This window comes from Petromyzon marinus, chromosome 33 (genome assembly GCF_048934315.1).
Source record: "Petromyzon marinus isolate PM22_M1 ecotype Great Lakes invasive population chromosome 33, UKy_Petmar_22M1.pri1.0, whole genome shotgun sequence".
NCBI classification, from domain to species: domain Eukaryota; kingdom Metazoa; phylum Chordata; class Hyperoartia; order Petromyzontiformes; family Petromyzontidae; genus Petromyzon; species Petromyzon marinus.
The window spans coordinates 4,650,316-4,675,536 of NC_133699.1; the positions used below are offsets into that span (position 1 = coordinate 4,650,316).

The following is a 25,221-nucleotide window of genomic DNA, read 5'->3' on the forward strand; positions in this document are numbered from 1 at the left end:
ATAATAAAAATAACGGAGTGGGCATCCAAGAATCGGGACGCACCACCACCGCCATGGAGATGGAGCGATAAAATCAGCTCGTGTGCAGGAGCTTCAAGGTGTTGTCGCTCTGCAAGACTGCGAGAGATCTTCTTTGGTTCTTTCGGTAAAGTCACGTAGAATCAGAATAAAATAATAAAATAAAACAATAAAATTCTCACGAGATGATGATGACCGGGGGGAATACCTTCATCCAGCAGCAGTGCCGGATTAAGTTAGTGCGGGGCCTGCAGAATATGTTATAAAGGGGCCCTACATTTTTAAAAACACAAATATTGAAACACTAATTGTGTACTTGCATAGTAATTGTAATTTTTCATTTGATATACAGCCAGATAATACGACATCGCAAACCTTAAACACCCAGTCGTTCATAAAAGTTGAAGGCAGTATAGTGCTATAGTAATAGAACAAGTGCAGAATCACTGAACCGGAATTGATAGCTTGAAAGCATTTAGCGCGGGGCCCTTGAAAGTGCGGGGCCCGTAGCTACTACATATGTAGTAGCTACTTTTGCTACTAGGATAATTCGGTACTGCCAACAGTGGATAGATCACGGTGCGGCGTCTGCTGCTGACGACATTTTCAATTACAACAAATGTCGGCGAATGGTCAATTGGCGCGCCCCTTGCCCCTGCTGCACGGAATTGGGCGGCCGAGTAGAAAGTCTCCGTGTCCCAACCATTTTCTCGCCTAATTGCGCTGATTATAAGGGGACCTCTCGCCCCTGCTGCTGCTGTCCCCGGCCCATTCATGCTCACTTATCAGTGAGCGGCCAGGCATCCTGCTCACCCGCGCGGCTATTTATAGCAACGGCTGCACTTCCCTTAATTATTTTTTTTTCCTTCGCTACCTTCTCCACCGCCACCGCCATAATTCCCGGCACAGAATCGCGGCGGCTTTTTGCCGTTAACCCTTACAACGGGTGAGGACAGTCTGGTGCGAGCTGCCGATGAAACGTGGCTGCCCGTTTGGCGTCGCCATGCTGTTGAATGCGCTTTGCTGCTGGCATAGGAGGGTTGTGGCTTCGCTTAAAACTAAACTAAGCTATTTTTAAAAAAAGATTTTAGCAGGTAAGGCCCACTGAGCTACGTGTAGCCCTTTTTCAGAAGCGACCTGGCCACAAATGATGGCTCAACTAAATTGCTCACCGCGTGGAAATTTTATAGCAGCCGCCAAATACTCGAAACGCGCGTTGATTTCTAAACGTGGAGGGAAAAAAAATCCTGAGTATCCGGAGAAAATTCCACGCGGCCATGGGGAGAGGCACATATACAGGCGTCAGGGATGGGATCGAACCCACGACCTCCTGTGTACCACCAGGCGAGGTTAAAATCTCGCCACCGCGGCGCCCTCCTTTAGCTATGGGGGGCTTGGCCACCCACTGAGCCACGATTTGCAAGCTCGCGTCATGACTCAAGCACGGCGGGCAGGGAGAGACCCCTCGACGCGAGGTCACCGTCGTCAGGGCCGGTCGTGGTGCACAACGGGCATCGCCCACTGCTCGCGTTCGTTCGGCTGTGGCCATGTATCGGAGCGCCTGTTGCCGACAAGCACGCCACCGCCACCCCCCCGCCCCCCACAAATTCACATCTCTACGAAACACATGTAGGAGCGAATTGTGTTAATCGACAGAACACGTAATTACCAAAATGAACGTATTTTTGGCATTCAATATATATTTTGCACGCGGCCAATGAAAGCGAAACTAAAACTTTAATTGGAGTTTGTTTGGCATGTCGCTAAGAAATGTCTACGATCCTCGCCAGATGGCTGTGTTCCAACGTGCAAATTGCACGCCGGCGAGTAAGCTCGTCAGCAACCGCTTCGGCAAATTGTGGTGTCGTCACGGTCCTCCGCTCACGGTCACGTCAGTGCCTGATTATCCCTGTAGCAAAAGTAGCTACATGTGTAGTAGCAGCTACGGGCCCCGCACTTTCAAGGGCCCTGCGCTAAATGCTTTTCAAGCTATCAATTCCGGTCCAGCGATTCTGCACTTGCTCTATCACTATAGTACTCTACTGCCTTCAACTTTTACGAACGACTGGGTGTTTAAGGTTAGCGATTTTGTCGTATTATCTGGCTGTATGGGCAAATAAAAAAATACAGTTACTTTACTGTGCAAGTAAAAAAATTCCTGTTTCAATATATTTTTTAGGGTCCTTTTGTAACATATGCTACAGGCCCCGCACGAGCTTAATCCGGCACTGGGCCATGTCACATCGCCCTGCATCGCTCAAAGACCGTCGTTAGCGTCGTCGTGAAGAATGTGAATAATAATTTTTTGCGTCGAACCACGCTGCCCCTCTGCCGTGTCGCACAGGAGAGAGGGTCCCTTGCCCGCCGTAAGATCGGCGGCTCATCAGCAGCAGCGGCGTTGATTTCGAGCGAGCCTGACTCTGCCGATGGGACACTGCTTGTCGAACACCGGTCCAGAGTTCGGTTGCCTTGAATCGATGCGACTGAAATTACGCACTCCTAGAAGGCTGAGAATGCATCTGGAGAGACCACTTTGGCCCATATAATATTATTATTACTATTAAAATTATATTGAGCTATATAGCTCTTTTTCAGAAGCGATCTGGCTATCACATATGATAGCCCAGCGAGAAGCAGCTTATCACGTCGAAATGTATAGCAGCCAACTACTATAAAACGCATGTTTCTAAACGCGGAGGGAAAAACCGGAGGACCCGGAGAAAGACCCACGCGACCACAGGGAGAACACGCAGGCGTCAAGGGTGGGATCGAACCCGCGACTTCCTGCATACCAGGCGAGGTAGTTAACATCTTGCAACCGAGGCGCCCATTAAACCCAAGCGCCGGGCATTCGGGCTAATGCAAATGCACGCAAAGTGCTCCGAGGCGCCTTTGATGGATGCGAAGTGCTCGCTCGTAAATAAATATTGACTGGGTGAACCCTTTGACCTCTTCTCCTCCCGCCCAAGTTCTGGACGATGTGCGGGAACGCCCTGACGCCCAAGCGCGGGGTGTTTGGCAAGGCGGGCGATCTGCAGACCATCCTGTGCCTGGCGTGCGCCCGCGACGACCTCACCTACTCGGGCGCCCTCAACGGCGATGTGTACGTGTGGAAGGGCGTGACGCTCGCCCGCACCGTGCAGGCCGCGCACGCGGTATGCTCGCTCGCTCACAGACCAACTCACCCGCTCGCTCGCTCGCTCACTCGCTCACAGGCCCACTCACCCGCTCGCTCACTCGCTCACAGACCAACTCACCGGCACACTCGCTCACAGGCCCACTCACCCGCTCGCTCACTCGCTCACAGGCCCACTCACCGGCACACTCGCTTACGCCGTTGCAGTGCGAAGGAGAGTGAACCCGGGCCGAGGGCCAAAGGGACGTAACAACTATGAACGAAACTGTGTTTTTTTTTGTATTACACCTGGTAAAGCCCCACTGAGCGATATGGCACTCTTTCAAAAGCGACTTGGCTATCACAAATGATGATAGCCCAACGAGAAGCGGCTTATCACGTGGAAATGCATGGCAGACAACTAATCTAAACGCATGCTGATTCTAAATGTGGAGGGAAAAAACGGAGGACCCAGTGAAAAATCCACGCGACCACGGGGAGAGAGGCATGCAAACTCCAAATATACAGCAGCAGGCGTCAGGCTCGAGATCGAACCCAAATCCTGCTGTATACCAGGCGAGGTAGTTAACATCTCACCACCGCGGAGGGGGTGCACATTTAGCGGTGCGTAGCCCACCTCAGCAGCCGCCTCGTTCCAGCCCTGGTTGCGGGAACCACCGTTAGACGAGCGACCCGGACACAGCGTGGCGCAAATGAAGCGGCTGATGACAAACCCATCTCCTGGTGCGGTGGCTGGCATTGGCAGCACGGCAGGAGGAGGGGGGTGGTGGTGGAGGAGGGCGGTGGTGGTGGTGGTGGCGGTGGCGGTGGGGGAGGAGGGGCGGTGGGGTGATGGAGGCGACGGATGAAAAAGAACAGCGTGGCGTTGGATGTGGAATTCTGATTGCCTCCTTGCGCCGGGCTTGACTGACCTCTGTTAAGAAACCCCACCCCCCACCCTCGCTCCCTCCCGCTCCGCCTGCCCATCTCGTAAGAGCCGCTCGCTGGCACCGGCCTGGCCTGTGTATCATTCTCGTATTCGCCGGCCCGTTAAGGGGCCCCTTGCTTGGTTTAAACGCGCACAATCAATGCCACTGATCTCCTCCCTCGCTCAACTTAACCCTGACCCCATTAGAGAGAAGCATGGTCCCAGCAGCCTATGAGCAATTTCTTTTGATCGTTGTCATGATTTTAAATGCTTTGTATAGCCCTGTCAATTTTCCAAAGCCAGGACGCCGCCCCGGTGGCGATATAATGGCTCGGACACCGGAGAGTCGACGGTGCCACTGTGTGGTGAGATGTCAACAACCTCTCCTTGTATACAGGAGGTCGTGGGTTCGATCCCGACCTTGACGTCTGCTGTATATTTGGAGTTTGAATGTTCTTCCCGTGGTAGCGTGGACTTTTTTTTCCGTACCCTCCGCTTTTCCCCTCCACATTTAGAAACAACGCGCGTTCGGAGAGTGTGGCTGCAATAACGTTTCCACGCGATAAGCCACTTCGTTGAGCGATCATTTGTGGGCCAGGTCGCTTCTGAAAAAAAACATTATATGGCTCAGTGGGCCCTACCGGGTAGAATAAAAAAAAAATGTTTGGTATAGTTTCAACTCCATCTCCCGGCGCTGGAGTTAAAATCAATGGTGCAAGTTTTATTTTGTTTAAAATCCTCCCCAACACCTCTGTCCACTCGAAGCAGGCGTAAGACGTTGTGCGGTGGGGGTAAAGCGTGGGTCAACTCCCACCGCGACCAAAATGTCTTTGGCGTGCCCCCCCCCCCCCTCCGCCAGCAGGGGCCCGAGAAGGCGTTTGCGTGGCCGCGTCTCTTCAGCCCTTTTTTGTTTGCGGAGCCGCGCTTTGGATGAGGCTGACGGCGCTTGGCACGTCTGCGCCTGAGAAGCCGCTTCCCGTGCGTGCGCGCGCACGCGCGCGTGTGTACCGCGTCGATGCCGCTGAACGATAATTGTTCCGCTTAAAGCGTCGCAATCATCACAAATTACAGGGCGCTGGCCGGTATAAGTTTTCTTCGCGCGTAACCTTCACCTCGCGAGCTCGTATCCGTCTAATGAATTGTGCAAACGATCGGCTGTTGGATTGATGGGGGAGTCCGTATATCGTGTTTGCGTAAAATGTACAGCAGTGGTTTTTTTTCTTCTTCAAGGGATTGATTTCCCCGCCCCCTTTCCTCCTCCCCTTCACTCCCCACCTCCGATTCCCGCAGTTATATGTCAATTGTGCTATCGACATCACATCACGGGACAAAGGAATTCCCATTTGTCACTCGTGCAGACAGCAGTGTATCACCTTGTACCTGAGAACGGCCTTGGAAGATGACGTTATTACGAATACACTTGTGAATTCACTTCCACAGGTCTATCTTACGACATACTTGGGTGCATGCATTTGCATATTCCCTGAAAATGTATGTTGCACTTCTTTTGCACCGTACATAGCCAACTGTGCTAATCGGAGGTACAAGGAAGGAAAACAATGTAAACACATAAATCAGTTCTCAATTAACGAGTTTTCAAACGAGGTTTTTATAAGTCCATAACTCCAAGTGGCTTCCTAACATGGGGAGGAAGAGCGTTCCAGACGGCCGCACAAGTGCATCTGAAAACGCGTGATGCGGTGACCATCTTTCCGTGGCCAGCCAAAAGCCGCTGCGAGAATGTGATATCGCATATTCATCTCACACTTTATCTCGTTTGTGCAATTTTGCGAACGCCATTACCCCTATAATGCATTGAATTTTAATTAACATAAATAATTGAGTCTCACGCGCACGATTCCACACGTGCATCTCGAGCGTAAGAATTGGAATTCAGCCGATTAATCCATGCATTGTTACGTTACGTTTTTTTCATGCGGTGGTATTAAAATGTTTTGTTTTATGTATCTACTGGTGATGTCATTGGTGTGGCTGAGCTGAGACCACGTTTACTCATGGTGCAGGGGAATTGTGGATTTTGAAAAATAATTCTTCGAAGCACATTTTATTTTTCATCCGTGTGCGAAAACATGTTTTCTTTTAATCTCCGTAAAATTACGTGCCGTTAATTTTCTCCATCAATGTTTTTGTTTATTGTTTTGTTTGTTCCGCACGTAGTGCGTGTGCCTCTCATCGTACTCTTGGGCTGCATCGCTATCGCCAGCTGTGGGAACAACAACACGATTAACAACCAAATGTCGAATGAAAAGGAGGAATATTCGAAAATGTAGTGTATACCAGCAATCGTCAAAGGTGGATGTTGTCGTCACGCCCCAGATGATGACAACGATAACAACACCACAAAACAACTTGACACGCTCAACCTGATGGCTATTCTTTGTGTTGTGATCGAAACGTCGTAGTTTTTTATTTTTTGTTATTTTCTTTGAACCTATCTACGTGACTTTACCGAAAGACCCAAAGAATATGAATTCCTGCAGTCGCGAAAGATTTAAGTCAAGATTCAACGCGATGGCGGCGTTAGCGGCCAAAAGATATCACCAGCGTGTGATAAAATGTCCCTGCAAATGTCTCGATTGGGATTGTGCACGGCAAGAACGCCCCCCCCCGCCCAACCGGCACTTACTGCTAAAACGTGGCAGAACCCCTTCCCGAACAAAGTATTAGAAGCTTGCCGTGGGTGTATCAGCGTGCTTAGTAGTCGTGATAATAGGCTATCGCCGTACACGTGTGTCGTGCGTTGCACAGTCGGCGATCTTCAGCTTGTACGCGTGCGAGGAGGGATTCGCCAGCGGAGGACGCGACGGCTGCGTGAGGCTCTGGGACACCGACTTCAAGCCAATCACGACCATTGACCTGGCCGAGAGCGACCAGGGCTACAAAGGTAACGGCACTCACGGAACGACAAATAAACACAGGCAGACATAGAGACAGGCTGACATGCAGAGAGGCACACACACACACGCACATTGACACACCGCAGACAGACCGAGAGACAGACAGACGCAAGCAGACAGAGGCTCTACTCTTTGCACCGTGAGAACATTTGGACAGCTAATAAGTCACTTTTCAAGGGGGTCCAGTCGAGTCGGGTGGTGGGGGGTGGGGGGCTAAACAGAACTGAGCCCCCCCCGCCCCCCACTCCTGCTGCAGGTCCATCCACCCCTTGTAAACTATTCTCGTCAATCTTGATTTGAAGCTTTCGTGACTGCAGAAATCCCTACTCTCTGGTTCTTTCGGCAAAGTTATCTGATCACGGACGCTTGCGTTGCGACCGAAACGTCGTGTTTTATTATTATTATATTTTTTTTCTGTCTACGTGACTTTACCGAAAGAACCAGAGAGTATTCTCGTCAAGGCACCGATGATTCTCTTCAAGAATCGATGCTTCTCCGTGCCGTGTTCACCGCTCCAATCGTCGTCTCGCGCGTTTTGTCTCTCGCGAGTGCCCCTCCCGTCGCCAACAATCTCGCCCACACTCTGCCCCCCCCCCCCCCGCCGTTTATACCCCCAGCAGCAAGTGCGCCACGTCGCTTGTAGCCTCACGCGTTTGTTTCGTCTTCGTGGTGCCACGGTGGCGAGACGGTGACTGCCTCGCCCGGTATGCACAGGAGGTCGTAGGTTCAGATCCCGACCCAGACGCCTGTATAGTTGGAGTTTGCGGTGTCTCTCTCTCTGTCCCCGTGGTCGCGTGGATTTTTCTCCAGGTCCTCCGGGTTTTTCCTTCCACATTGAGAAACTTGTGTTGTTTTTTGTTCAGTTTATTTATTTGGTATAGCCCTGTGAGCCATTCGGCTCTTGAATCGGGTGCAACCACAACAAACAAAAAAACAAAAACACGAACAAGAAAACATCTTAAAGTGACTATGTGACTGTGCAAACAGAATATCCATGAAAAAAACCAGCAAAATATTCCTGAAAAAAGCACCGTACACCAACGCTTTGTGCAAAAAATCCCAGTGGGATGCAAGTCAAACAACAACAACAACAACCACAAGAAAACTTAGATTAAGCCCGTCAGTCTAACTCCGTACTGCAACAAAACAAACATGTCCATACCAAAAAACTTTTCGAAAATCACCAAAAAATGAAGCCGTAATTGCAACGTTGGAGAGTTTTTGGCTGCTATACATTTTCACACGATAAGCCACTTTGTTGGGCTGTCATTTGTGGCCATGTCGCTTCTGAACATGAGCTGTTCAGCTCAGTGAGCCTTACCTGGTAAAAATATATATATAGTTTCGTTTTAGATTATCTTAACTTGCGTGTAGTGCCTTGGGGTATGAAAGGCGTATCAATAAATATTATTATGATTTATTCTGCCTCATTTTTACCGTTTTGTTCGCTCCACTAGCCTAAACGTATCGCTTGCATCAACCGTAAAACAACCAATTCGCGTGTGTTGACCTTGAACTTCTTTCGCACCGTCCATAGCCGACCGTGCTTCTCAGAGGTGCGGAGGAAGGAGACGTCGCGAACGCAGGGTTCGATTCCCGGCGAGGGCTCCCTTTTCCTGTAGAGTTTGTATTTGCTCCCCCACAGTGCCGGATTAAGCAGTGTGGGGCCTGCAGAATATGTGAACCTGCATCGTAAAGTCATTGTGTTTTTTCATTTGCTATACAGCCAGATAATACGGCGCAGTTTGAACGTCTGTTGAATCACAGCTTGGGAGCATCGTTCACGGGCCCTAGTGGCGAGCAACGTCAACTTCTTTGACCCCCTGACCTTGGGCGAGGCTATGTTCGGCGATGTTCGGCGGTGATGCAGCGGCGCGTGACGATTTGAAATTGTTTGAAGCGATCGATGACGAAGAGTCGTGCGTTGGCACACACAAAAAATATTTTTTTTTATTATTATTATTATTACGTGGCGAGACAAGCAAAACCAAAAAAAAAACTCGCTCCGGCTTCAGATGTTTAAAGTGCCATCTCCTCTTGGGCCTCTTTTGTCTTTGTCACGGTGTTCGTCTCGCCCGGACCGCACCGTCAAATGTTCATCGACGATAATGCAGCTCGCTCGTTATTATTTTTCCTTCCCCCACCTCCCTCCATCCCCTTCCGCGTTTGTTTCCAATTAAGAAAGTTTGGAGCCTCGCTCGGTTTTAAAAATACGGTCTCCGCCTGCTGTTTCACGGTTAAACATCTTATCTGGCGACACGTCTTAGTATCCGGCCTAATTAAAATAAATCACCACTGCTCCGTAAATAGCAACGTATAATAAAATTGGCGTATGAAATGTTATGTTTTTCCTGTATTCTATCGCTTTGGGACCCCCGCCGCCGCCGCCCCCCCCCCAACACTCCCCCCACCACCACCACCCCCACCACCACCCCTACCACCACCACCACCACCCTCCGTCCTCCCACCACTGCCCTCTCCGTGTCCGAACGCGCGAGCAGCTCTCGAACCAACGCTGACAGCCTCCACGAGACGCCGTGTCCGTCGTTGTCTTCCAGCCTCCGGCTGCCCGTCCCCCGTGTGTTTGCGTTGTTTATTCCGTTACCATTCCTCCTCGTAGTTTACCTCTTCGCATCGCTCGCTCGCGCGGTCAACGCAGCGACCTCTGGCCCCTGCAGGGATTAACATCGCGTGAACTCATCACATACAACACAAAGGACCTCCCTCCCTCCTTCCCTCCCTCCCTCTCATCGATTTTTAGGCACGCGATCACACGCGTGTATTGTTAGCTTCAGGATCGATATTAATGGCAGAATTGACGCCCCTAACTGGAACAGTAGCTGGATGTGTTTCCTGTCTCCTCTCGCGCGAGCTAGCACCGTACGCGCGCGTGTCCGTCTTGATCCTCCGTGCGATTCAAGCCGAGGGACTTTTAAAGCCACGCGCCCCGCTAAACGAAGGCGATTTTTTGTTGTTGTCGCTGCTGCTGTTGTTGTTGCTGTTGTTGTTGCTGTTGTTGTTGCTCTCGGTGCGCTAGTGCGGCTCTCTTCGCCGCACAAGCGCACCGACACGTGGCGAGGCAACTTCCTCGAGGTGGCCGGAATCGGCGAACGCCGCGGGTCGTCACCGCAGTCGAGATCCGCGTTTGAGCATCCCGCCCGTCGTGACTGTCACCCTCGTCCGTTCACGTTCTTACTTTGAGCAACAGCGGTCGGCCCGATATCCTCTCGGTGTTTCTCTTGAACGCAAACTTGCAGTTGTGCGGCGATCCGTCTAAAAGCAATCTGCCCCAGGGGATTTGTTTATTTAACATTGAGCGATGTTTGCGCAATCTTTACAGTTGCTCACGTGACGCCGTTGTTTTTTTGTGCTGATTGCTGTTTGCTTCATTCGCTGTAATTGAATAAATTTGTTTTCCATTTCGTCATTTCTGGTGACCCCAGGTCACTCGACACTAAACCGGTTTCTCAAATGTAGCGTGTTCATGGTTTCAACCTGGTTAACCAATGTCTGCATAAATAATAAGTCGTAATACAATATATATATTTCCCTTCAAGTAAACCTCAGCTATGATAATGTAAACAATGTAATGAACACCGCCGTGTTAACTACCTCGCCTGGTATGCAGGTCGTGGATTCGATCCCGACCCTGACACATGTTATATATTTGGAGTTTGCATGTCTTTCTCTCTCCGTGGTCGTGTGGATTTTTCTCTAGGCCCCTCCGATGTTTTTCCCTCCGCATTTAGAAGCATGCGTTTAGAGTATTTGGCTGCTATAAATGTCCACATGATAAGCCACTCCGTTGAGCTATCATTTGTATGAACGTACGTATGTTGAACTTCTTTCGCACTGTACGTAGCCAACCGTGCTAATCAATGGGCCTTACCTGGTAAAATTAAAAAAATATATATATAGTTTAATGTCAGTTGTTAATTGGCGAACGCGTTAAATCGTGATTAGATGGTCCGATAGCTCGTTCAGCGATGACAAAGTTAATATTCATCGTATGAGTCATTCCTTTTTCGTTTCATTCAGCGTAGTACTTCTGCGAGCAATGCAGCGTACAAGCATCGTCGATTGACAAATTGCCGTGCATATAATTTGCTCTCATCATGAGAGACACTTTCTGCGGATGAAGAAGCATTGCGCACGAGTGTTGTATTTTCTTTTGGGCGCACCCATTTAATGGGGCAATTTGTTCTGTTTGTTTACGGCAAAACGTAGAAGCCCCATGCCCTTAAACAAAAATGAAGAATTAGAATATTAAGCGCACAACAAAAAGCCATTACAATGACGAATGCGGTGCACACGAGACGCTATTTTTAGCAACACCTACTGTCTCGTGGCGTTCATTTATTACAGTATTTTTTTTCACAGATCCACTCTCCCCCGCGCTAAAGCACAACCGATAGTCCATGGAGACAACTTCCTCTCTCCTTCCTCTCCTCCTCCACCCTCCTCCTCTCCCCCCTCTACCTGCTCCTCCTCCCCTCCCTCTCATCATTCTCCTCCTCTCTCTCCTCATCATCATCCGTCTCCCACGTCCTCTTCTTCCCCTCTTTCCCTGCTCCTCCTCAATCTCGCATCCCCACCCCCTGCCCCCACGTGGGTCCCTGCGTTCCGTGCGTCTGCCGATGGCTCACCCACGGTGTGACGCGGGGTGACTCTCCACCATGGACAGGGAGCCTGGGCCCCACACGATTGTTTAAGATGGAGGAGGGCTTTTAACAACATCGAGGAGAAATGTGTTTTAATTCCAGATCGATGCTCTGATTTTACGATATATTCATTATAAGACAATGGTATATATTGATGTATAAAACCACAAACGCGTCGCTGTGGAGAATATAGCGTGAAGTGTTACGAATATCTATCGGAGACTCCGTCATTGCCAATAAACAGTTGGCAGTTCGTCAGCATTGGTTGAAGCAAGCCTGAATACTGATGAAACACTGCATGTCGAAACTGGTGCAGAGTTTTTTTGATGTTGAACAAATGCTGCTGAGATTAAACTAAACTATAAACTTAACTCTTTTTGATTTGAGCAGGTAAGGCCCACTGAGCTATATATATATCTATTTATCTTTTTCAGACGCGACTTGGCCACAAATGATAGCTCGACAAAGAGTGGCTTATCACGTGAACATTTATAACAGCGAAATAATCTAAGCTCTATGCATATGGAAAGGTGAATTTTACCACAACTCAATCCATTGGTGCCAATGTGAGTCTACGGGTGTTCATGCAAGTCCATCAGTCTCCGTTAGTCTGCATGGAAGCTTGTGTCTCAATGCAACTCCATGGATCTCTATGCATGCCCATACGGGTCTCTAAGTCTACGGATCTCTATGCAAGTCATTGGTGCTGTGGCTGAGTCCATCGACTCGCTACACTTGGGAACCCGGTTTAATCAAAGGCGACTGCCGCCAGGGTTCGATGCAGCATCTCAGCGGTGGCGCCTGCCCGGCACTCCGACGTGTGCGCCACGTGGCCTCCTCCTCCTCCTCCGCCGCGTCTCCCCGTCACAGCTTCACTTCCTCCGCGCCGCCGACCTCACGCTAGGGGCACCGTCGTGCTTCGCCCGCCTCTTGCTGCCACGCGATCGCCACGATTGGGGGGGGGGGGGTACAATGAAAAAAAAACCACAACGAGGCCGTATGGCTGCCGCAGCAGGAATGCTCGATTCGGCGTGCTGCGCGTCTGGTCGGATTCGAGCGCTTCCTAACGGGGGGGCGTATTGCTCCTTTGAATTGTGCTTACTTATTTCCCTCTCACAGCCACCTCCCCCTACCCCCGTTTTCACTTAGAAACTTTCGTGGTTCCCGTTCCCGTGGCTCTTCTCCCCGCGCAAGGACTGTCCAGAAGCGTTGCTCAATGCGTGCGTTGGCATCTTACACCCCCCCCACCCCTCCTCCCCACCTAGTGCCTCAAACTCTTGCCCCTGAACTTTCTTGGCCGTATCGAGGCTTCTTTAGCAGTGGCGTCTCAAGGGGATACGGAGTCTTGCAATCACCGAACCGACGCGCTTTACAACGTCCTATATGTGTTTGTGGTTGTACGTGTGTGTGTCTGCGAGCGAACCTAGGGTCAAATGCTGCATACAGATAATCTGCTCAACAGCACACTATTTTAGATGCTCCCAAATCGCGCTGTCTCCCTGTCCCTCTACCTTTCCGTCTCCTGGTCTCCACGGCTGTCTCTCTCCCCATCGATCTCCCCATCTATCGCTCTTCTTATCCCGACCTCCCCATCGCATTATCTCACACGTATTTCCATCTCCCCGCCATCTCCCGAATCTTCCCGTCTCTTCGTCTCCCTATCCCCCCCCCCCCCCACGTCGCCCATTGTCTCCCCGCCCCCTCCCATCTTCCCGTCACAACTCCGTGTCTCTCCACCTCATTCCCCCATTGTCTCCCGCGATCATCATCATCATCTCCCCTACCAAATTTCCGATCCTCCCGCATCCTTACCCCCCCACCCCCACCTGCCAACCTGCCACTCCTCCCCCTCCCCTCCCCTCCGGGCCCCCTCCTCCCCCCCCCCCAGGGCTGTCCGTACGCAGCGTGTGCTGGAGGAGCGACCGTATCGCCGTGGGCACGCAGGACAGCGAGATCCTGGAGGTGGCTGTGCGCGAGCGCGACTCCCCGCTGCTCGTCATGCAGGGCCACTGCGAGGGGGAGCTGTGGGCGCTCGCCGTGCACCCCGCCAAGCCGCTCGCCGTCACGGGCAGTGACGACCGCTCCGTCAGGCAAGGACGCCGCTGACCCCCCCCCTCTCCACACCCACTGCGCTCCTCACCCCCACCCCAGGACTCCCCCCCCCCCCGCTTCCTCACTCAATCCCCGCTCACCACCAGCCTCTAGCCCACTCCGCTCTCCGTCAACGAATCAAGCAAGACGTTTGACTGGTGATGCAGAGGCGGGATTATGACATGCTGGGGCCCTAAGCTATGTCAAGCTTAAGAGGCTCTGTCGTATTATTTTTTCAAAATGTGTATAATTTAAACATAAAGGGCAATGAAAATATAAATATTAAAGCTTTATAATTGCATATTTTGTTGAAACTGAAACCATTTTTATTTTGCTAGATAAGGCCCACTGAGCTCTATCCTCTTTTCCAGAAATAACCTGGCCACAAATGACATCTCAACTAAGTGGCTTATCACGTGGACATTCATAGCGACAAAATACTGACGGTTAATTATTTCATTTATTTGTCTAAATATGAAGGGAAAAACCGGAGGGTCCGGAGAAAAATCCACGCAATCATGGGGAGCAGGTGCGACACAGATTATGTAAAACTTTAAACTTTGTATTATTATTTTCGTATTTAGAGGCCCCCTCTTAACTTGAGGCCATAATCTGTAGCTTTGTCTAAATCCAGCACTGTGGTGATGTCATTAATGAGAACGGTAACCTGGACGTCATTGGACGATACTGATACAGACGAGGCTTCTGTTGATGAAGACGCTGCTGCTGCTAACCATGACGAAAGCGACAACTTACAATGATTACGCCAACGACGACAATGACGGCAACCATCACACGGTGGCCTCCCTATAACCCCCCCACCCACACCCACCCAGGCTGTGGAGCCTGGCCGACCACGCGCTCATCGCTCGCTGCAACATGGAGGAGGCGGTCAGGTCGGCGGCGTTCAGCCCCGATGGCACGCAGCTGGCGCTCGGCATGAAAGACGGATCCTTCACCGTGCTCAGAGTCAGGTGAGGGCGCGCCCCCCCCCGCCCGCCCCCCCCCCCCCCCACGATGGTTCCCTGCCCCCCCCCCCCATCCCTCACCGACGGTGCCACCTCAAAGGAGCTGCGGGAGGTGGCTCCGACAGGGATCGAGCTAAAGAATTTTCCCGGGAGGCTCGACGGGGATACATTAACACTAGACTATTTCAATTCTAATATTTTTTTTTTATTTCACCAGCTAAGGCCCACTGAGCTATACAGCTATTTTTTTGTGAAGTTAACGTGGCCACAAAGGATAGCTCAATAGAGTGGATTATTAAGTGGAAATTTAGAGCAGTCAAATACTCTAAACGCATGTTTCTAAATGTGGAGGGAAAAACCGGAGGACCCGAGAAAAATCCACGTGACCACGGGGAGAACATACAAACTGCAAATATCCAGGCGTCAGGGTCGTGATTGAACCTTCGTCCTCCTGTATACCAGGCGAGGTAGTTAACATGTTGCCATCGTGATGCCATTGACGATCTCGCGGCCCTGCCTCCGGCGAGACCTGCCCACATTTACTTAGCCACGCCCACCCAACCACTATCACTACTCACAGCGAATTGCCTCGCTCCTCCTGATCCGGGCCCCACCTACTGCTCATAGGCCCCACCCACTGCTCACGTAGCTCCACCCACTTCTCGAGTCGACCCATCCACTGCTCAGGTTGCCCCGCCCCCTACTCAGGGTAGCTCTGCCCTTCGCCCGCATCCTGAGTTCAGTAAGAGGCCAGAGATTGGGGACCAAATCCTGATTTTCACAAATCCTTCGCAATGCCAGGGGCAGGCTTCTGAAAACACGGGTGCTGTCCCAGATAAACCGAAACGTTTGATAGCCTCATTTAAAAGGACGTGTGTAAGGTTGCCACATATGCATAATGGATGAGCATGGCAAGGCTTTCATCCAGCAGTGGATTTTTACAGACCAGTGAAATCCTAAGAGTGACATTTTTTTTATTTACCCAGGAAAGCATTACCTGAGTGGTTTTTTTACCAATCAGATTCTGTGCTGTGGGGGTTTGGCTATGTCCATCCAGAGTGGTTTACAGTGTCAATGCCACAAGCCAGGGACAGCCCTCTTCAGTTTTAATCTGCTCAGGGGACAGTCCTCTTCATTGGTAAGCTGCTGCGGGGACAGCCCTCTTCATTGTTAAGCTGCTGAGGGGACAGCCCTCTTCATTGTTACGCTACTGAGGGGACAGCCCTCTTCATTGTTAAGCTGTTGAGGGGACAGCCCTCTTCATTGTTACGCTACTGAGGGGACAGCCCTCTTCATTGTTACGCTACTGAGGGGACAGCCCTCTTCATTGTTGAGCTGCTGAGGGGACAGCTCTCTTCATTGTTAAGCTGTTGAGGGGACAGCCCTCTTCATTGTTAAGCTACTGAGGGGACAGCCCTCTTCATTGTTAAGCTGCTGAGGGGACAGCCCTCTTCATTGTTACGCTACTGAGGGGACAGCCCTCTTCATTGTTAAGCTGTTGAGGGGACAGCCCTCTTCATTGTTACGCTACTGAGGGGACAGCCCTCTTCATTGGTAAGCTGTTGAGGGGACAGCCCTCTTCATTGTTACACTACTGAGGGGACAGCCCTCTTCATTGTTAAGCTGTTGAGGGGACAGCCCTCTTCATTGTTACACTACTGAGGGGACAGCCCTCTTCATTGTTACGCTACTGAGGGGACAGCCCTCTTCATTGTTAAGCTGTTGAGGGGACAGCCCTCTTCATTGTTACACTACTGACGGGACAGCCCTCTTCACTGTTAAGCTTCATAGGGCCCAGGCTGCCTCACGGCCAAATCTTTCATTGGTTTCTCATTCATTTAGTTATTCGTAAATTTCTCATCCATCACATTAACTAGCAACGCATCGATACATGGGCATTTACTGCCCTTTGTCAATCTCACCGCTGGGTGAGGGGCCTCCACACGCCACGTGGGTTTTGGGGGTTATTTGACAATACAGTGCTTCACTACGCTGGTCATTTTGAGTGCAGACGGCGAGTGTCCATGTTGGAGCACAGTGAAGTACAATTTTGAACATTACCTGAACTGCCCGCCGCAGACAATGTATCTCCGCAACAGCCTGTGACTCCTGATCTATGCATGGTGGTCGCCCAACAACACGCGATCCAGGCTTCAACTCGACTTGGCTTCCAAGATCTGTCGATATTGGGCACAATCCTGGTGATTTGGTAATTAAATAATGCCCTAAGTTTCCTCGTCTTTATTTATCCAGGAGAGCCTCACTGAGGCTTGACACATCTTTCAGGAGGTTCCTGCATTGGAATGTTTAGCCAAATTTACGAACCCTTTTCCGTTCCTAGGCATCTGCAGGGTCCTTTTCGCCGCTGAATCGCGGAACACGTAAGCGGTTCAGCGTTAAATTTTTTTGGAGAGACGTAGCGCCGCTATTTTAAAGACCTTGTACTCACAGCAGGGAACTGTGGCAACGCGACCGCACTCTACGAAGCTGGCGCCCAACTGTGCCACACGCCTTCCCGCATGGCCTCGTGGGAGCCTCGGTACCCATAAAGTTATTGTCTTTTAAGTATTTTTCGTTTGCTGAAGAAAAACTTACGACGTACACACGCGTGATCGGAACGGGGAAGGGTTAATGAGCGTTTAGCGTCGTGTGGGACGAAATTTGGGAACCTGGAGAAAATTCACCATAGATGTGAAGGGGTTATTCTCAAAGCTCAATGCAGAGACATTCAAGAATCCATTGCTATACTTACATGTCCTTACCATCTTGCCTGGTAAGTGTCTCTAAGGTGACAGCCGTTCTCTGCATTAAGTATTCCTTCAACACAGTACTGCTGCAGGCTGCATTTAAGTGCAGCCCCATTTGCAAGATCCCAGTTATTGTGATGAGGAAAGAGAAACTGCCCTTCTGTAAATTATCGGGCGTGGGGGAATTCACAAACGCTGCAAAACGGATCGCTTAGGTGTTTGTGTGAGGATCTCGCGCGCCACCAAATTGAAACCGAATTCAATTTATAAACCTCGGCACAATCCGTGCACCCAACCCATCTGTCCTAAAATGCTGTCCATCAATCTCTCATTCCCCACCCCCTATACCATCACCTTCAAGAGCCTCCCTCCCTCCCCATCTCCCTCCCTCCCCATCTCCCTCCCTCCCCATCTCCCTCCCTCCCTCCTTCCCTCCCTGCCTCCCCACACCACCACAGCTGTTACACGCCGCGTCGATAACGCAGAAGACGAACATGCAGCAAAGCGTACTTTGTCGTAGGACGGTGGAAGAGGAGGCCAAGAGGTTTCGCTCGGGAGGAATTCTCTCGAGCTCTCGCTTCAGGAAGGCAGGCGTTGGGGGGGGCTTTAGGGAGGCAAGGGTTGGGGGGGGGATTCCTTTTGGCAGCAGTTGAGGGGGGGGTGCCCTTACCGCACGCGCCACCGACGGTAGAACACCGCTCAGCCATCACGCTTCACCATTGCGGCACTCGGTCTAACCTTGCGCCGACCGGTGACGCTCTCGCGACGTTCCACTTATTTTTCTTGTTTTTGTTGTCCCCCCCCCATCCCGACACATCCACCCTGCCCCCCCCCCCCGCCCGCCCCAACGGCTCTCGAAACAATTTTTCAAAACTCAGGACGCGAGCAGCAGAACTAATTTCGCTTTCAAGATCGAGAGATTTATTTCCACGTCATTAAACACAAACTCGCCGCTCCCCGAGCCCGCCCCTCCCCCCCCCCCCGTCCCTGATTCTCCCCACCACACAAAACCCGACCCGGCACTCTCAGCCGCGCCATTAACTCTTCTTCCATCGGGGAACGAGCAGCTGAGAGCAGTGGGGATGGGAGAGTCGGTTGGGGGGAATGGGAGAGTGGGTTAGGGTGGGGCTGGGTGGGGATGGAAGAGCGCGAGACGGTGGAAGATGAATGTAAGTTTCTCTCCCCACCCTCTCGTCCTCTCCGTCTTCCCGATGTGCCGAGCGTGAGTCATGGCGCTTCTATCCGACGCCCGCAACGCTTCATCACTGCTCGAGCAACACACGCGAGCCTGCCCCGCCGTGCTTCCCACTCAGTGTCTGCCGAACATTTGCTGGTGGCACATATGCGCGCTTATTTCCTGGGATATGTAACGGAATGGCCGCCAGACCCTCGCGATTCATTGAAATTCAATTCAAGGATCGGTTCTTCTTTTGAAATGTTGCAGTTATTGTAGCGGCAACCTATTGGCTGGTGGGGGGTCAACGTTAACCTGATAGAACAAAAAAAAGCAATGATTGTTACACAACTTGAGTGCAGAGGTGCGTTGATCGATTGAGAGCCCGGAACGAGTTCAGATGTCACTCTCCACAGGTGAACCACAATACCTTGCTGACCTCGTCAAGCAGCATACAACCATCATCACGTGGACTCCGGTTATCCTTGCACGAGCAGCAGCTGTTGGCTGGGCCATTGGACAAAGACGGTCACCGCACTGCACGCTTTCAGATGCGCTACCGCGCCCGTCTGGAACGCTCTTCCTTCCGATATTAGCAAGCGACTAGAGCTATGCACTTTCAAATGATCTAAATTGTAACTGCTTTTTGTGTTTCGTTTATTGTCCTTTGCCCACACCTCCGATTAGCACGATTGTCTACATACGGTGCAAAAGAAGTTCAACATACATACACTGATGTTAGCCGTGGCCGGGAATCAAACTCGGTTCGCGCGGTTTTACAGCACAGGGCAATATTAACGACTGCACCACCACCTCCACCCATTCTTTGAGTTGGCCGTACGTATATATATATCACGGAATAAAAACAATCAAGTGGGTTTCTGCATCACAGTAGCAACAGCTGTGTTAATCGCCTCCAGGTGAATACACAAAAACCAAGCAACATTTTAATGCATGCTCAGATTTATCGTGGGTCGTAAACGGCATTTCGTATATTTTTTTATTTCGAGGACGAAGCAAGATCCGACTAAAGCAAACCACGGCCAGGTTTGAATAATGAGCGTTTTTTTTGTTTCGTTGTATCACCTCGCGTTTGCCGGCGTGAGGTGCATTTCTACGTACGCGGATCGTGAGAGACGGGTGGACAGCTTGGGAAAGCCTTCATCCAGCAGTGGATTGACCAAGGCCCACTTTGTTGATGATGATGATTATTCCGAGAATGTGACCCCAGAGTCACCTTTTTTCTTACGTCTGTCTGCGGTTTTGGTTCCACGGCGCGCGGCCTAGAAGACACGGGCGGTGCAGAGCTTGTGCCAGAGAACGCCGTCGCGGCAGCGAGATGGAGCTATCAGTTTCACGCGTGGGCTTTCGCGACCAATTTTATCCGTGATAACCTTTTTTTTCTGTGTGGTTTAATCACGAGCGAAACGTCGTCTTCGAATTGTAAATGTTCTGGGTTTTTACTCTCCAACACACCGGCGTGCTGAAGTCGTACCCAATTGCCTCGTTTTGTTCACGTGACAAACCTCACTAATTGGCTGCGTCGGGTGGTGGCAGGGTTTAACGACACATTTGCATTTACGCGATCTAACCCAAGAACACAGCCTCTATTATAGATGGAGCTATGTCAGGCAAAGGTGGCGCGGGGGTGGGGGGGGGGCGGTCCAGAGAGGGGTGGCGGCGGCTATAGAGGGGGCGGCAGTTGTGGGCATAAATGATGGAGTCAGGGTGCAATCGCTTTAACAGCGAGCATACTGCCCGAAGCTCCGAAGCCATTACTGACGGCTCATCCCGCTATTAATTCACGAGAGGAGACAACGCGATGCATTGCTCCCGCTTTCGCAGCGCGTCCGGCTTCGGGCCTTTCAGACGCGCAAACATTGAATCACGTCCCCCTCTATTCCCAACCCTGCAATTTTGCCCGTTGTTAAGAGCGAATGAGATGAAGATTTCAGACGTGTGACGGGGGTGGGGGGGTGGGGTGCATGCCGCCCGCTCGTCGCTAATCGGCCGCGGTTGGTGCGGCCTTTTTTTTCTGAATGCGTTTTGAATGAATTCGGCTCCTGTGGTGTAATTAACAAGTGGGGAGGGGGGGGGGGTCCCTCCGTTCTTCGCCGGCCCCTTGCGACGCTGGAGAACTGGCAGCCGAACACGCAAAAGAAATTATCTAAAAAAAACAAGGAGCCTTGCGGAGATTGCTAAGTATTAAACATTGTGACAGGCTCCACAAGACCACATATGTCTGCTTCGAAGCAGGGCAATAGAATATATTTCTTTGTAAATTACATTCCGATCGTGCGGGACGGAGAGAGTGCGCGAGCGGGTGTGTTTGTCGGTTTTTCAGGAGCGGTGGCATAGGGGTTCGCATCGCTGCGCTACGAGCCCGGGTTCCTTTTTCTGCGCACGGTCGACACCGGTGACGGTTTATCTGAACCGGTCCTGGGCCTCCCCTAGGTCGACTGGGCTTCAAATGAGTAGATGTTGGGGTGTGTAGTAAACATTGTTACTAGGGAGACAAACGCGGCCGGGCGTGGTGTTAGCGAGCACCTATGAAGGCCGTGCTGGCCTTCATAGGTGCTCGCTAACAGCACTTGCCCCTACAGTCTGCAACAGGCTATAGGGGGAGGGTCTTTGTTTGTAGATCTGTGTGTGGGGGGGGGGAGCTGTGACATGATGAGACCACTGTCATATGAACCCGCCGACCTGGCTTAAGTTCTCTGCCGAGGCTAAGATCAGTGGCAGTTATCCAAATCGGTCCGGGCCTCCCAGGAATCACAGCTGATGTCTTGCTCAAGTACGGATGGAGTCGTTGCACGTCTTCCCTTTACAGCCTTGAGCCAGTGGTGACAATTCCACATTCCTGGGGCAAGTCTCTCCATAGGACAGCCGCTGTTGAATTACCTCCAAAGCGTTACCCATTTTATCAACACCCAAACGGGAATTGAACTCGCAACCTTCCGAATGCGAGCCGCTCGCTCAACTGCTGAGCAACCTGTCTGGATGACCCCTAGGTCGACCTGGCCTGAGTTTACTACCTGGCGCAGTGTGTAAACATCAGTATTTGGGAGACAAAAGCGGTCGGGCGTGGTGCTGACCACACAACCCCTTCGTGCGCCGTGCCGGCCTTCATAGTTGCCGTTCGCGAACAGCACTTGCCCCAACAGATTGTACGGCTATTCGTGGGGGGGGGGGGGGTTGACTTGATATTTCTGCGTATTTCTTTTCGTACCTTTTTCTTGAAAAATCTGTGCGCATTGGAGCGCAAACTGATGTTTTCGCGAACCCGGCCAAGATATGTTAAGCAATTAGCCATCCGTTTACACGTATTTCTACACTTGCGCACGGCAATACATTCAGGAGCTGAATGCCAATGTTTAGGTCCGCTGGCCACAACGAGAGGACATCCGGTCTTTTGTTACTGCTCTGTTGCTAAACTAAATTTGTTTTATGTTACAAGGTAAGGCCCACTGAGCCATGTAGCTCTTTATTAGAAGCGACCTGGACACAAATGATAGCTTTAACGAAGTGGCTTATCACGTGGACACTTATAGCAGCCAAATACTCTAAACGCATGTTTCTAAACGTGGAGGTATAAAACGGAGGCACTGGAGAAAAATCCACACGGCCACGGGGAGAGAGACACCGCAAACTCCAAATATACAGCCGTCAGAGTCGGGATCGAGCCCATGACCTCCTGTACACTAGGCAAGGTAGTTAACATTTCGCCCCCATTGAAGGAGCGCAGACAACAGTGGTGTACTGTGTGGGATGCATGGCCACAGTTGCACAACCGTGGCGTGTCTTTACTTTTCCAATTAAAAAGAGCCAATTGGGATGGGGCATAATGCTCATGCTGTGGGTGGGGCACGGGTCCCTGACGTGAGCACATGGACTCACACACATAAACAAAGCACGCACATCCAGCTTCGAGCCAAATTCCAAGAAATCGTCTTGGAGATAATGCGAAGCCCGAGAAAGCGATTGTGGAACAGGTGTGGTAATTATATTTGTGTGGGGTTATGTGGAGTTGAATTAGCCGACAGTTTTTCTCCTGTTGCCAATTTCATTCATGTTCCTTTAGCAAATGTCATCATCCGCACCATGATCAGCCATGATCAATCCGCTTCTGGATGATTGGAGCGGTGGTGCAGTGGTTCGTGCAAGGCGCAACAAATCTAGAAACCTGAGTTGGCCACAGCTAACGTCAGGTGGAAAGTGGTCTCTGAACTGGTCCTGGGCTTCCCTATTTTACCAACCTGAACTTAACCAGCATGGTGAAGTATAGCTAAACTAACTGATAACTGACATGGCGTCGGGAGGCCTTCATCCAACAGAGACTGCCCATAGACATAGTATCAACACTGCCCATAGACTCAACACTGTCCATAGACTCAACACTGCCCATAGACTCAACACTGTCCCAATGACTCAACACTGTCCATAGACTCAACACTGCCCCACCGACTCAACACTGCCCATAGACTCAACACTGCCCATAGACTCAACACTGTCCCATAGACTCAACACTGCCCATAGACTCAACACTTCCCCATAGACTCAACACTGCCCATAGACTCAACACTGCCCATAGACTCAACACTGCCCATAGACTCAACATTGCCCATAGACTCAACACTGCCCATAGACTCAACACTGCCCATAGACTCAACACTGCCCGTAGACTCAACACTGCCCATAGACTCAACACTGCCCATAGACTCAACACTCACCCATAGCATCAACACTGCCCATAGACTCAACACTGCCCATAGCCTCAACACTGCCCATAGACCCAACACTGCCCATAGACTCAACACTGCCCATAGACTCAACACTGCCCATAGACTCAACACTGCCCATAGACTCAACACTGCCCATAGACTCAACACTGCGCATAGACTCAACACTGCCCATAGACTCAACACTGCCCATAGACTCAACACTGCCTATAGACTCAACACTTCCCGTAGACTCAACACTGCCTATAGACTCAACACTGCCCGTAGACTCAACACTGCCTATAGACTCAACACTGCCCATAGACTCAACACTGCCCATAGACTCAACACTGCCCAGACTTAACACTTCCCCATAGACTTAACACTGCCCATAGACTCAACACTGCCCAGACTCAACACTGCCCGTAGACTCAACACTGCCCTTAGACTCAACACTGCCCATAGCCTCAACACTGCCCATAGACTCAACACTACCCATAGACTCAACACTGCCCTTAGACTCAACACTGCCCGTAGACTCAACACTGCCCATAGACTCAACACTGTCCGTAGACTCAACACTGCCGTAGACTCAACACTGCCCGTAGACTCAACACTGCCCATAGACTCAACACTGCCCATAGACTCAACACTGCCCATAGACTCAACACTGCCCATAGACTCAACACTGCCCATAGACTCAACACTGCCCATAGACTCAACACTGCCCGTAGACTCAACACTGCCCATAGACTCAACACTGCCCATAGACTCAACACTCACCCATAGCATCAACACTGCCCATAGACTCAACACTGCCCATAGCCTCAACACTGCCCATAGACCCAACACTGCCCATAGACTCAACACTGCCCATAGACTCAACACTGCCCATAGACTCAACACTGCCCATAGACTCAACACTGCCCATAGACTCAACACTGCGCATAGACTCAACACTGCCCATAGACTCAACACTGCCCATAGACTCAACACTGCCTATAGACTCAACACTGCCCGTAGACTCAACACTGCCTATAGACTCAACACTGCCCATAGACTCAACACTGCCCATAGACTCAACACTGCCCAGACTTAACACTTCCCCATAGACTTAACACTGCCCATAGACTCAACACTGCCCAGACTCAACACTGCCCGTAGACTCAACACTGCCCTTAGACTCAACACTGCCCATAGACTCAACACTGCTTATAGACTCAACACTACCCATAGACTCAACACTGCCCTTAGACTCAACACTGCCCGTAGATTCAACACTGCCCGTAGACTCAACACTGCCCGTAGACTCAACACTGCCGTAGACTCAACACTGCCCGTAGACTCAACACTGCCCATAGACTCAACACTGCCCATAGACTCAACACTGCCCATAGACTCAACACTGCCCATAGACTCAACACTGCCCATAGACTCAACACTGCCCATAGACTCAACACTGCCCATAGACTCAACACTGCCCATAGAATCAACACTGCACCATAGACTCAACACTGCACCATAGACTCAACACTGCCCGTAGACTCAACACTGCCCGTAGACTCAACACTGCCGTAGACTCAACACTGCCCATAGACTCAACACTGCCCGTAGACTCAACACTGCCCGTAGACTCAACACTGCCCATAGACTCAACACTGCCCATAGACTCAACACTGCTTATAGACTCAACACTACCCATAGACTCAACACTGCCCATAGACTCAACACTGCCCTTAGACTCAACACTGCCCGTAGATTCAACACTGCCCGTAGACTCAACACTGCCCGTAGACTCAACACTGCCCGTAGACTCAACACTGCCCCATAGACTCAACACTGCCCATAGACTCAACACTGCCCATAGACTCAACACTGCCCAT

The 25,221-nt window shown here is 51.0% G+C and overlaps 1 protein-coding gene across 4 annotated transcripts in view; it reads left to right on the forward strand.

Moving 5' to 3' along the window:
• Positions 1 to 25,221, forward strand: part of LOC116948337 (echinoderm microtubule-associated protein-like 6) — a 190,034-nt gene that overhangs the window by 74,612 nt on the left and 90,201 nt on the right. For 3 of the 4 annotated variants that reach the window (XM_032964911.2, XM_032964913.2, XM_076071462.1), the window contains exons 5-8: positions 2,988 to 3,173; positions 6,831 to 6,966; positions 13,529 to 13,730; positions 14,568 to 14,705. In XM_032964911.2, the coding sequence (XP_032820802.2) occupies positions 2,988 to 3,173; positions 6,831 to 6,966; positions 13,529 to 13,730; positions 14,568 to 14,705 (662 nt within the window). Of the gene's footprint in view, positions 1 to 2,987; positions 3,174 to 6,830; positions 6,967 to 11,706; positions 12,861 to 13,528; positions 13,731 to 14,567; positions 14,706 to 25,221 lie in introns of those variants that run through there. The other variant, XM_076071461.1, reaches the window with a different exon arrangement.